This window comes from Globicephala melas, chromosome 14, assembly GCF_963455315.2.
Source record: "Globicephala melas chromosome 14, mGloMel1.2, whole genome shotgun sequence".
Lineage (NCBI taxonomy): Eukaryota > Metazoa > Chordata > Mammalia > Artiodactyla > Delphinidae > Globicephala > Globicephala melas.
In genome coordinates this window covers 62,334,565-62,348,773 of record NC_083327.1, presented here as the reverse complement: position 1 = coordinate 62,348,773, position 14,209 = coordinate 62,334,565, and the positions used below count along the sequence as shown (strand labels likewise).

General features: G+C 32.9%; 1 protein-coding gene across 2 annotated transcripts in view; it reads right to left on the bottom strand.

Moving 5' to 3' along the window:
• The window catches only part of PEX7 (peroxisomal biogenesis factor 7), a 90,212-nt gene that overhangs the window by 45,169 nt on the left and 30,834 nt on the right, over positions 1–14,209 (bottom strand). For both annotated transcript variants that reach the window (XM_070043464.1, XM_030853366.3), the window contains 3 exons: positions 12,264–12,370; positions 10,501–10,614; positions 9,198–9,253 (listed from right to left, as the gene is read on the bottom strand). In XM_070043464.1, the coding sequence (XP_069899565.1) occupies positions 9,198–9,253; positions 10,501–10,614; positions 12,264–12,370 (277 nt within the window). The remainder of the gene's footprint in view (positions 1–9,197; positions 9,254–10,500; positions 10,615–12,263; positions 12,371–14,209) is intronic.

The window sequence follows — 14,209 nt, the reverse complement described above, 5'->3', positions numbered from 1 at the left end:
AATCTGTGCTTGCATCCTACAGTTATTTTTTTAAAGAGAGAGATAAGGTTGTTTGCTGAAAGTGCAGGGAATAGGGTTGAGGGGCGGGTGGCCTGAGAAGAGAAGCAAAGGTTGGAAACCGAGATAAAGAATTAGCACAGTATTTTCAAGTATGTTCTCTTATGCAGTTCTTATAATCACCTTGCAAGCTTATGAGGATATTACTAATTCCATTTTACACAGTAAAGAAACCTGAACTCTAAGTTATATAGAAAAATTGCCTATTTGAAGTCTTTTTCAACTATGTTTAAGATCTCATATTACCTAATTATAATCTCAATTTTTCCAAATGCTTACAAATCTAGCTGTGATGTTTTTGATCTTGTAGTGTGTCACAGAACCATGACCTAAGCCATCTCTCTCTCCCCAGAAGCAGTAAACATCTATCCCCCAATCTCCAGTCTTGCTCAGAATTCAGGAAAGAATCAAAGCCTAATTTTTAAAAGTGGAGAGAAAAAATCTATAAAAATACTGAATCACTATGTTGTACACCTGAAACTAATATAATATTATAAATCAACTATACTTCAATAAAAAGTGGAGGGAATATTAAGACGCTGAGCCAAAAACTGTAATGATTTCTGAGCATAGTTAGGTACCTACAAGATTTTAGAGTACTGCAGTTTGCATTTAAAAGCCCAGTTTTAACATATTCCCGAGTTAAACCTACATCAACAAAGGTAAGGCATTTCCCAACCGGGTGTTTTAGGATACTTAAGTATATAGATAAAACAGGGAGTGGTCAGTAGAATTAAGATCATAATGACAATTCTGAAAAGAAAGAATAAGTAGTCACTAGGTTTTCCCCTTTAATTAGAAACAGAACAGTGAAATGGATTTAAGATGTCAAAAGATTAATGCTCCCACCTCAGTTGTCAAGACTTTTGCAAACAGCTTTAAACACCAGAAAAGACTTTGAAATCCGAGAACTAGATTCTATACTCGGAAATCCCTTTTGAGCCCACAGGTGACACTATGTAAGAGAGAAGATTCCAAGTTCACTCTTCATCTTGCTCACCCTACCTGGAGGATCTCACATTACTGGCCATCCACATCTGGTTGATATCCTTGCCGGCAGTTTCTCTGACATACTGCATGTTCTGGGGTCTCCTCCTGTTTTGGGTGGGCTGTTCCCTTCTTCCTTCCAACATTAATTCCCTCCTGAAGATAGTTTTTTTGTTTTGTTTTGTTTTTTTGCTTTTCTTTCTCTAAACTTATCGCCCTTTGATTGATGCATTCCTATGGACCAAACCACCAGTAAGTTAATGGTCTTCAAAGCCATATTTACAGCGCTAACCTCCAGCCAATGATCTAGCTCCAGAGATGCACTTTGGAAAAGATTGGGGTGGGTGGTGAACAACTGATAAGTTTTCTTCCTGTCTGCCAGGTTGCCATTTTTTGGCTCCCATGCTAAAAATTCTATAATCACTCCATACTATTTTATACAGACTATTAAAGAAAAAAACTTGTTATGGTACCGTTTTAATTGAGAGCTGGAAGACAGTGTGATTATACTTCCCAGTTTGTCTGCCTGCTTGTATTGGATCAGTCAAAAAAACCAAGTTAGAGCATGTAATTTCTCCCAAGGCATTGTTGTAATTTATTGTTATTCTACACTAACAAAGTTACATAGCTTCTGCCATATCAAATACTGACTCAGAAGTAAAGGGGAGAGGAATTCTGGGTAGTTTGAAGCAATGAGGCCATGTACATCCAAACCTCTTAGTGTATCCTCACAAAAACCAATACAGAACAACAAAAAGAACAAATAAAACTACATAAAACTCAGGCTTCAACATATCCAAACTTGTAATTACATGTATAAAAACAAAACAAAACAAAAAAATCCCCCAGAATCCCAATGTGCATTCTCCCATGTTCCAGATCCAAGCTTTATTGGACAGCAAGGGAAATTTAGGAAAAACTGAATAGAACCGAGAAGAGCTAGGATAAGGTCTAAAACTGATTTAGAGCCACCACCTTCCTATGAGTGAAAATAGTGAAAAAAGCCTAGCATAGAGTAGAGTACAGGTTTTAAAGTATATGGACACAAGGAGTTATTTTAGGAAGTTAATAGTTTAAAGGGAAAAGAGGATTAAAAGGAAGGAAACGTACCAATCCCAAACCATCAATCCTGTACATGGATATGCAGAAACACATAAAGTCTTAATCTATTTTTTAAAAAACATAAAAATAAAATGGATACCATAAACTCAAACATTTCACCTGACAAAAGACCACCTCAAAAAAATAAATAGCAAAGTGTAAGAAAAACTGTAATATAACATTCTAAACTGAATTAATATCTCTAAACAAGCATCTGGGGACAGGAAGGAAAAATAATTGACCTAGATCAGTGTAGTATAATAAGAAATATATTTGATCTTGGTCCACAGTTCCTGGCACAGAGCTCCTAAAACCCCTGGAAGTTCCTGAATGATAGGAATGTCTTCTGTTATTCATAAGGAGTCCCTTTGGAACACACCTGAGTTTATGCTAATGAGGTGACTTAGGATGGAGTCCTTACATAGTCTCATGTGTTTAGAGAGCTGGAATTTTCAGCTCCATCCACTGAACTCCCAGAGAAGAGGGAGGGCTGGAAATTAAGCTCTATAAAAACTCTTGAACAAGGTTTGATGAGCTTCAAGGTTGGTGAACTTACCCATGTGCTGGCAGGGTGGGGCACTCCAATTCCATACAGACAGAAGCTCCTGCACTCAGGGCTCTTCCAGACCTCATCCTCTGTACCTCTTCTTCTGGCTGTTCATTTTTATCCTTTATAATATCTTTTACAATAAACTAGTACACATAGTGAACGTTGCCCTGAGCTTTGTGAGCTATTCTAGCAAATTATAAAACCTGAGGAGGGGGTCTTGGGAACCCCAATTTACAGCTAGTCAGTCAGAAGTACAGGTGACAATCTAGGCTTGCAATTTGCATCTGAAGTCAGGGCAGTCTAGTGGAACTGAGTTCTTAATCTGTGGGATCTGATGTTATCTCCAGGTAGATAGAATTAGAACTGAGTTAACTTTGTAGGACACACCATTGGTGTCTGCTGAGAATTAGAGAATTTCTTGGTGTGGGAAAACTCCACATACATCTGGTGTCGGAAGTATAGAGCTTTCCCCTTACAATCAAGAATTCAAAAACAAAGAAAAGAAGTGGACAAAAACAGGAAAAAGTGAAATAGAGCTAACTGGACACGAGAAAGAAATAGAAGAAAAAAGGCAAATTCATATCAGAAATGAAGACAAAATTACATGGTGCTCAAAGAATAAATTTACACAAAAATATAAGGACATCAAAGACAGGAGAAAAATAACCAAGGAATGAAAATGAGACTAAAAACGTATCAGAGAGAAAGCATCTGATATAGAAGACAAGTAAGAGAGATTCAATTTATGTTTAATTGGAGTCCCTATAGGAAAGAAATGTAAATCAAGGAGTTCATGTTCAGCTAAGTTATCCTTCAAGCATCGAGACTACAGAGAAATAATTTTAAATATGCGAGAGCTCCTGAGAAGTCTGTACCCATGAGCCCTTCTTGAGGAATTTACTAGAATATAAACTTCATCAAACTAAAACATGATGAGGAAATTTTAGCAAAAAGATTGATGATGAGCATTTAATATATTTAGTTATGTACCTAAGATGAAAACAAAATTGGAAACAAGAGTGGAAGAATAATATATAACATGGTATGTATTACATGTTATATGTGGTATGTTCTAACAAAATATAAATAAAACAACTTAAAATTTGATGCAAAAGGGAGGGTAAAAAAAAAGGAAGGTAAAATAAGTTCATAAAATAAGTTATTGTACATGCAGCAAGTAGGAGTTAAAATAAATACCATTAAAAACTAACAAACCAGATAATAAATGGTTAAATTTTTTGAAAAACAAGGGACTAATGATAAGGATGGCATTAAATCTGTATATTGCTTTGGGTTGTATGGACAATTTAACAATAGTAATTCTTCCAATCCAGGAGCACAGAATATCTCTCCATTTCTTTGTGTCTTCTTTAAATTCTTTCATTAATTTCTTGTAGTTTTCAATAAACAGGTACTTCACCTCCTATATTAAATTTACTCCTAAGTATTTAATTCTTTTTGATGCAATTGTAAGTGGGGTTATTTTCTTAATTTCTCTTTCTGATAGTTCATTATTAGTATATGGAAGTACAACAGACTTTTGTGTACTGATTTTGTATCCTGCAACTTTACTGAATTTATTAGTTCTAACATTCTTTATGGAGTCTTTAGGGTTTTCTAGATACAATATCATGTCATCTGCAAATAATGACAATTTTACTTCTTCCTTTCCAATCTGGGTGCCTTTTATTTCTTTTTCTTGTTTAATAGCTCTGACTAGGACTTCCAATATTATGTTGAATAAAAGTGGCAAGAGTGGGCACCTCTGTCTTGTTCCTGATTTTAGAGGAAAAACTTTTAGCTTTTTTACTATTGAGTTTGATGGCCATTCCAATGGCATTTTTCACAGAATAAAACAAACAATCCTAAAATTTGTATGGAACCACAAAAGACCCTGAATAGCCAAAGTAATCTTGAGAAAGAACAAAACTGGAGGCATCATGCTCCCTGATTTCAAACTATATTACAAAGCTATGGTAATTAAAACAGTATGGTACTGGTATTGTAAAAAGGAACAGGTAGGACTACACCAAACTGAAAAGCTTCTGCACAGTAAAGGAAACCATCAACAAAATGAAAAGGTGACCTACTGAATGGGAGGAAATATTTAAAAATCATATATCTGATGAAGGGCTAATATCCAAAATATATAAAGAATTCACACAACTCAATAGCAAAAAACCAAACTATCCAATTTTAATAATGGACAGAAGATCAGAACAGACATTTTTCCAAAGAAGACATAGAGACGGCCAACAAGTACATGAAAAGTTGCTCAACATCATGAATCTAGGGAAATGCAAATCAAAACTACAATGGCTGTTATCAAAATGATAAAAAAAATGACAAGAAATAGTAAGTGTTGGAAAGGATGTGGAGAAAAAGGGAACCCTTGTGCACTGTTGGTGGGAATGCAAATTGGTAAGGCCACTATGGAAAACAGTAGAGAAGTTCCTCAAAAATCTTAAAATAGAATACCATATGATCCAACAATTCCACTTCTGGGTATTTATCTGAAGAAAACATTAACACAAAAAGATATATGTATCCCCATGTTCCTTGCAGCACTATTTACAACAGTCAAAATATGGAAACAAACAAAGTGTCCATCAACAGACGAATGGATAAAGAAATTGTGTCATATGTATACAATGGAATATTATTCAGTCATAACGAAAGAATGAAATTGTGCCATTTGCAACAACATGGATGGAAAAAAACAAAAACAAAACAAAACAGAAAACAAGTTCACAGATAGAACAGAAGATTGGTGGTTGCCAGAGGCAGCAGATGGGGAGAAGGAGAAGTGGGTGAACTGTTTGGGGTGTTTTTTTTTAAGTTTAAATAAAACAAAATAAAGGGAATAAAAGCATTACAAAATTTATAAGACCAAAGGAAACCAATGAAACAAAGAAAAAAACTTACCTAAATATAAATTTTTTGATAAAAGATCAAAAAAAAAACCCCAAAGCAAAACAAAAAAATACACCACACAATGAATAGAACATAATACACAAAATAATCATAACATAAAATAATATGACAGACTTGCTATCAAACATATTTTTATCAAGAAATATGAATAGGTTAAACTTGCATATTATAATAAAAAGATTTTTGATTTAGCTTGCCAAGCAAAACCCAAATATATGCTCTGTATGAAAGACATACCAGAAACAACATGGTTCAAAAAAACTAAAAATAAAAGTATGGAAAAAGGTATACCTGGAAGATGGGAATAGTATGAAAGCAGAGGCAATGATACTAGTAAGAGATAAAGCATAATTAAAACTAAAAAGCAATTAGCTGTGTCAAAGAAAGAGTCTCTTTGATGCTAAAAGTCTCAGTTCACTAATGTATGTTGAAAATATCTATGCACCAAATAATACAGCATATGGCTTTATGAACTCAAAACTAGAAGAGATTCAGGGAGACATAGATAGAAACACACTGATAATAGGAGATTTTAACATTCCATTCTCAGTACAAGATGGATTAAGTGGGCCAAAAATAAGAAAGGATACAGATGATCCAAATGACATTATCAATTAGTAGAGCTTATGGTTATATATTTAACTTTACAATGTGATAATAGACAATATACCTTCTTCTCAATTGCATATGTAACATTCACAAAAATTGATCATTTACTAGGTTCTCCTCCACAAAAAAATCAACATATTCCATAAAACAGAATGACTAATAACAGTGTTCTCTGATCACAATAAAAGTAGAAATTATTAACAAATTTTCAAAAATTAAAAGGCACTTTCATATGGAAATTAAATAACTTCCTACTAAACAACTTTTGGGAGAAAGATGAAATACAAATAGAAGTTACACATTTTTTTAATGATAATGAAAAAAATTATATATCAGGATGTATGAGTTACAATTGAAATGAAAACTAGAAGAAAATTCATAGCCTTAAACACTTTATTAACAAAATGAAAAAATAAAAATAAGTAAATTCCCAGATCAAAAGTTGGAAAAAGAAAGTAAGCCAAAAGAAAGTATCAAGAAGGAAATAAAGATAAAAGCAGTAATTAATGAGGTACTGAATAGAAAAACAGTAGTTCTCATTCATAAATCAAAATCTTGTATGCTGAAGAAAAAATAACAAAATAAACATGCCATTAGATAACTTAAAGTAGGAATCACATATATACAAAATCAGAAATGACAATAGTGAAATAACCATTGAATCAGAAGAAATTAAAAAGTCATGACTCTACAGACATCCGTATAAATAAATGTGAAAACCTATAAGCAAAGGATAATTTCCTAAACTCCCATTAGAGATAGAAAGTTTAAACAGACAAATTTCCATAGAAGAAATAAAGAAAGTTATCAAGAAGTACTCCACAAAAAGAGCCATGCCCGGATGGTTTCACAGGGAAAATCTACCAATGCTTCAAAAACCCAATACCCTCCGTGTTGCACAAACTGTTCCAGAGCTTAGAAAATGTAGAAAAACTTCTTAATTCTTTTTGATGAAGCAATTAAAACATTGACACACAAACTAAAAATTTAAAAAAAGAAACAGAAAAAAAACCCTATATGAACCCTGTGTGGTGTGGGATCAGAATGAGGGGTATGATTAGAGGTACACATACACATATAGGTCAATATCACCTTCAAATATTGATGTAAAAGCTCTAAATAAAATATTAGCAGACAAAATCCAACACCACAGTAAGATAACGATACACAAAGAACAAGAGGGATTTAGTCTAAGAATGCAAGGTTGGTTCAATCCATTAATATAATACATTATATTAATAGCTCAAAAAAAATCATGATCATCTCCATAGATGCTGAAAAAGCCTTCAACAAAACTTAAGATCAATTCCTGACTCTAAAAAAAAAAACACACTCAAGAAAACTGGAGTTGATGCATACTTTCTTAGCATGATAAATAAATACATACACTTTTTCTTAAAGTCAGTATCTTACTTTTAACAAGGAAACACTAGAGGCATTTTTACTAATACAAGAATTAAGACATCCTCTATAACACTATTTAACACTGTAATAAAGGTATCTGTCAATGCAATTAGATAAATCAATTAGGGGCATCAGAATTGGAATTGAAGATGTAAAACTATATTTATAGATGATATGATCACAAACTTGGAAACCCCTAAAGAATCAATGATCTTGGGGCTTCTCTGGTGGCACAATGGTTAAGAATCTGCCTGCCAATGCAGGGGTCACGGCTTCGAGCCCTGCTTTGGGAAGATCCCACATGCCTCAGAGCAACTAAGCCCGTGCACCAAAACTACTGAGCCTGAGCTCTAGAGCCCACGTGCCACAACTACTGAAGTCTGCGTGGCAAGAGCCCGTGCTCCGCAACAAGAGAAGCCACCACAATGAGAAGACCATGCACCACAACGAAGAGTAGCCCCCGCTCGCCACAACTAAAAGAAAGCCCGCGCGCAGCAACGAAGACCCAACACAGCCAAAAATAAAATAAATAAATAAATTTTTTAAAAAAAGAATCAACGATCTTTAGATGGTAGAGAAACAGGGAGTCTCAAACACTGCTGCTTGGAATGGAAACTGGTATATTCTTTATGGACGGGAATTTGGTAATATCTAACAAAACCATATATATATATATATATGTATATGTTTACCTTTTAATCCAGCAATCGCACATCTGGGAATATATTCTGAAGCTAATTCTCTAGTGATGTGAATGTACGTACTTACAAGGTTATTATTCATTGTGGCACTGTTTATTTATAAAATATTTGTAACGAGCTAAATGCCCATATGTAGGAAACTAGTTGAATAAACTATAGTACGTCTACATAATGAAGTATTATACAGAATGAAAAAGATCTCTATGAACTGATATACAGTGATTTCTAAACTACTTTCCGAGAATTCTAGGGTAGCAAATAGGTAAATATATTGTGAATAAGAGAGTTTTAAATCAGGAGTTTTAAATCTGGAAAAGGAGAAAAAGTAGAATGAACCCTGTGTGGTGTGGGATCAGAACTGGGGGTATGATTAGAGATACACATACACATATTAATACATAGATACACATGTGCATACACATACATACAAAGTCATATATTCACAAACATACATACACTCATGCTGATTTTTTTCATATGTAACAATCTTAGCCTTAAGATTCACATAATTAGACTGAAGAAATAAAATGTCGTAATTTTTAAAATTTTAATTTAAAAGATACTGGCTATTCAATTTATAGCATAGGAAGATATTACGAGGAACAACTGTCAGGAAAAAAGGCTTTTAAACGGAACAATCAAGCTAACCTTTAAATACTAAAGAATTTACTCATATATGTGGCCAGATCATAAAAACAGAAAAAAATAATATTAATCTCAGTGGCAAATATTCTTATGTGCTCAGCTCAGATTATTTTTATATTAGTAAGATAACTTATTACCCTTCAGAAAAGCTGCAAAGAGGCAAATGGTACTTGGTATTTCACAATGAAACATATCAAAAGCCACTGTACCTTACAGTAAAATCATAGGAGCAAGAGGCCAACACGGAAGCATGAAATGGTGAAAACTACAAAAAAACCACAAAAAACCCTTTTTGAGGTTAACTGTAATTATAACATGCTACTTCATAAGGTCATTCCCATGAACATTATAATAAAGTTCATCTAACTTAACCAATTTTGTGAATACATATTATGATTGCTATTAGCACAAGTATCAAATAAACATTTAAATGTTAAAAGTTTTAAAATAATTTTTATGTTCTTTGTATATCACATCTAATGAAAATGATATCAAGGTCAAAAACTGCAAATTTAAAGACAAGTAGTATTTAGTAATAAACATGTTTTACCAGGCTGCCCATTGCAATTTTATTTCTTCCATGTTTTTCTTACCAGTACTTTAATAGTTATATACACATAATATAATTACATGTGAATGCTCTTCATAGTTTGCAAAATACTTTCACTACATTACCCTATTTCATTCTCAGAAGCACTGTGAAATATATATAGAAAATATTTTTTAACTACTAAAATCTGTGTGCCATGAAAAAAAATCAGGGCACTGTGTCTCATATGTTGAGTTGTAACCAGTAAAATTTAAAATATTAACTACAATTTAGAATTTTTAAAATAGGAATAACATAATTATCTCAATGAAAAGATCAAAAAGGTACCTTTTTATCCTTAATGTAAAAAAACAAAGAATGAAATTGGGAAATGTCCTTTAATAAGATGTTTTCCACAGTGACTTAGCAAAATTTACCTAAATAAAAGCTGGGAAACTAACTTAAGTCACCTTATACCTGACAAATTTGAGGGGATCAGCAGAAAAATGTTACCTCATCCTCTGCTGTTTAGAAAGTGGAAAACTGTCTCTACCCTAAACTTCTGAGAACATTCATATATACAATCATGTTAGGGAAAATAAAGAATTAACTCTCTCTCTGTGCAAGTTTCAACAAAATAAAGAAATCTTCCCACTGAATGAAAAATTGTAAAGAATATAATACTCAAAGTAAATTACTAGAGTTAAAAAATATTAAAAGGAATAGTAGAATGGGAATGACAGAATGAGAAAAACATTTTTATTTAATCCTAAGTACTGCTTGACTACATATTACAATTCATTCAATAATTATTCCAGTATTTTACCCAATTTTAGCTTTCAATATTCATTATCATTCATTGGATAACAAAAACATGCATAAAAAAGAATCAATAACCCATCCCCTAAACACCTTTTATATATACTTCATTAAATATATTTCTATTTTTGTTCTATGTATAAAAAGAAAAGATAAAAACTTACTTTCACTCTCCTAATAGCATAGGTGTGACCAAGAAGTTCAAATACTGGTTGTCGTACATTCCTCAAGTCCCAGCCTCTCAAACTACAATCAACTGCCCCTGTCACCAGCAAATTCTGAAAACAATTCAGAGAAAAGTAAAGTGTGACATCTTTGCAATTAAGCAGTACCCAAGCTTTCCTACTAGAAACAGTGTCTATTTTCTGGTATTTGTTTAATCTGACCCCAGGAGTCATTCTTGAAAAGTTACATAACATTATAGAAAGGAGTCAAAATATATATCAAAAAGCAAAAATTAGTAGGACTTGAGAGAAAAGGAACTCAATATGCTTTAGGCATATGATGGAACACTATACACAACAGAAAAAGGCATAGTCTCAAACAGCATTGTAGATTTCCCAATCTACTTTTAGGAATATTAATAAGAACATAAGATTTTAAAAATTATACCTGACAAACGAGCCCACCCTTCTTTTCAGCATCCTCTGAGGTTTCTACCAAGCATTAAAAGGCAAGAGGCCTGCTAATTTACAAATATTTGAAAGTGCAAAGTATAAATTAAATTTTTATGTTTTTCTAATTCTAAATCAATCACTGCTCTCAACTCTCATGGGCCATGTCTTAATATAATATGTAACACTATCTGAGAATTTATGCAGAAAGTGGTAAGTCTCCTATCTAGTCAGGTTTTATAAATTCTGCTATCTAGAACCCTAGGTGAACCCAGAGTTCATGGCTCAAGAGGCCAAGAGCTGCGTCCACACTCAGCCCCATTCCACATCAACCAGGGCAGTAATCCATTGTCTGAACATTTTCGGCTTCAATATAAGCTCATCTGAAAAAAAGCTGCAATGATTTAAAAAAAAATTTTTAAACTACTCTCAAGTATATATCAGCAACTTTTTTAGAATTCCTAAAAGTATAACACACAGTCCACAATTTCATTTTCCTATTTGGAAAATTCACGAGAGAGATTTGAACTGTAGTCATCAGCACTGAAAATTTTATTAAAATCAAGTATTATTTTGAATATGTTCTATATTTTTTAAATCTATTTTATTTCTTTCTATTTAAAGAACTCAGCTGATACAATGTTCTCTTAACCTTCACTGATTACTTTAAAAGTGGGAAAAATAAGGCATATGTTATACTTATTTGTCATAGTCAACAGACTACTTCAGGTACATAAATATATTTAAACAGCATATCAACAAATATTTAATCCATTTCTATTTCTAATTCATATGCTCATATAGTTAGCTGAAGCTCTGCAAAAAGTTACAAATGGACACTGCTATCTTACAGAAACATGAAGCTTGGTTAGGCTTATAAGGGAAGATAAAACAGAAAATTCTAAAAACTGATGGACTGTCAAATTAAAAATCAAGTTACAAATAATTCAGCAGCCTCACTAGCAAAATGAACAAGAAATGAAAGCAAAAGATGATACAAACTGGCAGGGTTAAGAGCAATAAAGTAAAAAATTACGTAAGTTGTAAAGCAGTTTCCCAAATAAACAAGTAAGGCTGCACTACTGAACTTTTGAGAATTTCTGTTTCTTATTCAGCCTGTTTTACGTGCACTTAAATCCAATTAATGCTAATGCAGGTCACTCACAATCATCAATTAGAAACGAAAGGGACTGAATTTAACTTAATGGTCCATAAACACTATCGAAGTCCACATAAACAAAGATAAAATAAAATCTAAAACATTTCAACATTAGGAAGGGCTCAGCAGCTCAGGATAGAACCAGACAAGGTACCTCATTGTATTTACACCAGTCACAACTCAGAATTTCTGCCTGATGTGCTGGAACCACAGTTCTGACTCCTGTTGTCTTCACATCCCAAATTCTCAAAGTCTGATCACCTGGTGAAAGAGGAAGACTTGATCACTTTCCATCACACCACTTGGATACTCGGTACCCATGACAACAAGTCAGGGGAAAACACACCACTTTCACTAACAGGATACTGCCACCTATATATCATATACACATATACATTGTTTTTGTTCTATAATAATGCATAAGACCTACTAAAAGTGATGAACTACAAAAAAAAAAGGCACCATGATAATGTTTTTAGATCTACTCAAAGCAGGAAAATCTAAATCTCACACTAAGACAAACACAGCAGTGATTAAACACACACCCAATGCATTTTTCTTCAGGATAGGAAAAGGCCCTGACAATCTTTGTTTCTTATAAATAAAGTTAGCACCCTATACCAGCATATTCTCTAAGAAACAAAATGGTAATAGTTTACTGCTAAATGTGTGCAAAATCTACCAAGTTGAAATGGATAATTTTCAAATCTTAGCTTTTACATTTATTATATTTTAAAGGGCCATCCAAAGGTATATTTTTCACCTTGGAAAAACCAAGTTGAGAAAATTTGTCATTATACTCTGAATTACTACAAAAATGATTATACTCTGAATTATTATACTCTGAATTACTCTGATTACTACAGATAATACTCTGAATTACTACAAAAATGATTTATATCACATAGCTGAACAAAGTCAACCCTGATTAAATGTTTTACATGCTGTTTGCCTTCGATTTTGTAAACTATGAGGAAATAACAATGACCAGATGAAAAACCCTGAATATACGTATATCTACATCAAAATTAAATTACAAACAATAACTGATCATGTGAGAAAGCTAGTTCAGCTTAATGAAAAAAAAAAAACCAATATGATGGCAGGCATAGTCTTGATTCCATTTAGTAGTTGTTTGACCCTGCAGAAGTTATATAATATCTCTGAGACTGATTCCTCATTTCTAAAAAAGAAACAGAATGACTACATGCAGGATGGTATAAGAATTTAGTGTAACAAAGTTTCTGTAAATCGTTAGCATGGTCTCTAAAATATAGTAGATACGCTAATATGTGGTATATAAAAATGCTAAATTTTAAAAATTTCCTTTGGTTACCTACATACAATTTCCTATCATCCCAATTCTAAATCATATGTCATTTACCTAAGTTCAAGAGTTTTAGACCATTTTTTTCTGATTTCTTTGCAAGTTGTTTAAGAAAGATAAGAATGAAATTGCTGGTGGTAATGAAATGTAGAAGTTAAGCATGGGGGCTTTGGAGCTCCAGAGCTTGGTTCTAATCCAGCTCAATCATTTGGTAGCTGTTGACGTTTAGTCAAGTTACTTAACATCCTGGATTCTTACCTTCCTCACCTATGATAAAATATCTGTCTTATACAGACCCACAGACGTGAAGGACAAATTAGTGGTTACCAGTGGGGTGAGAGAAGGGCAGAGGGGCAATATAGGGGTAGGGAATTAAGAGGTACAAGCTATTAGGCATAAAATAAGCTACAAGGATATACTGTACAACACAGGGAATACAGCCAATATTTTATAATAACTATAAATGGTGTATGACCTTTAAAAATCGTGAATCACTATATTGTACACCTGCAACTTATATAACATTGTACCTCAACTATACTTCAAAAAAAACAACAAAAACAAATCTGCCTTATAAAGTTGAAATGAGATAAAGTTTTAAAAATAAAATAACAAAACATAACCATGATTAGAAGTCATTCCTGTCCCTATTAATAACATGAATAAATAATAACTAATATTTATTCAGTGCTTACTATATGCCAAATGCTGGTCAGCATTTTACGTGTACAGTCAGTCCTCCATATTCGTGGGTTCCAAATCTGTGAATTCAA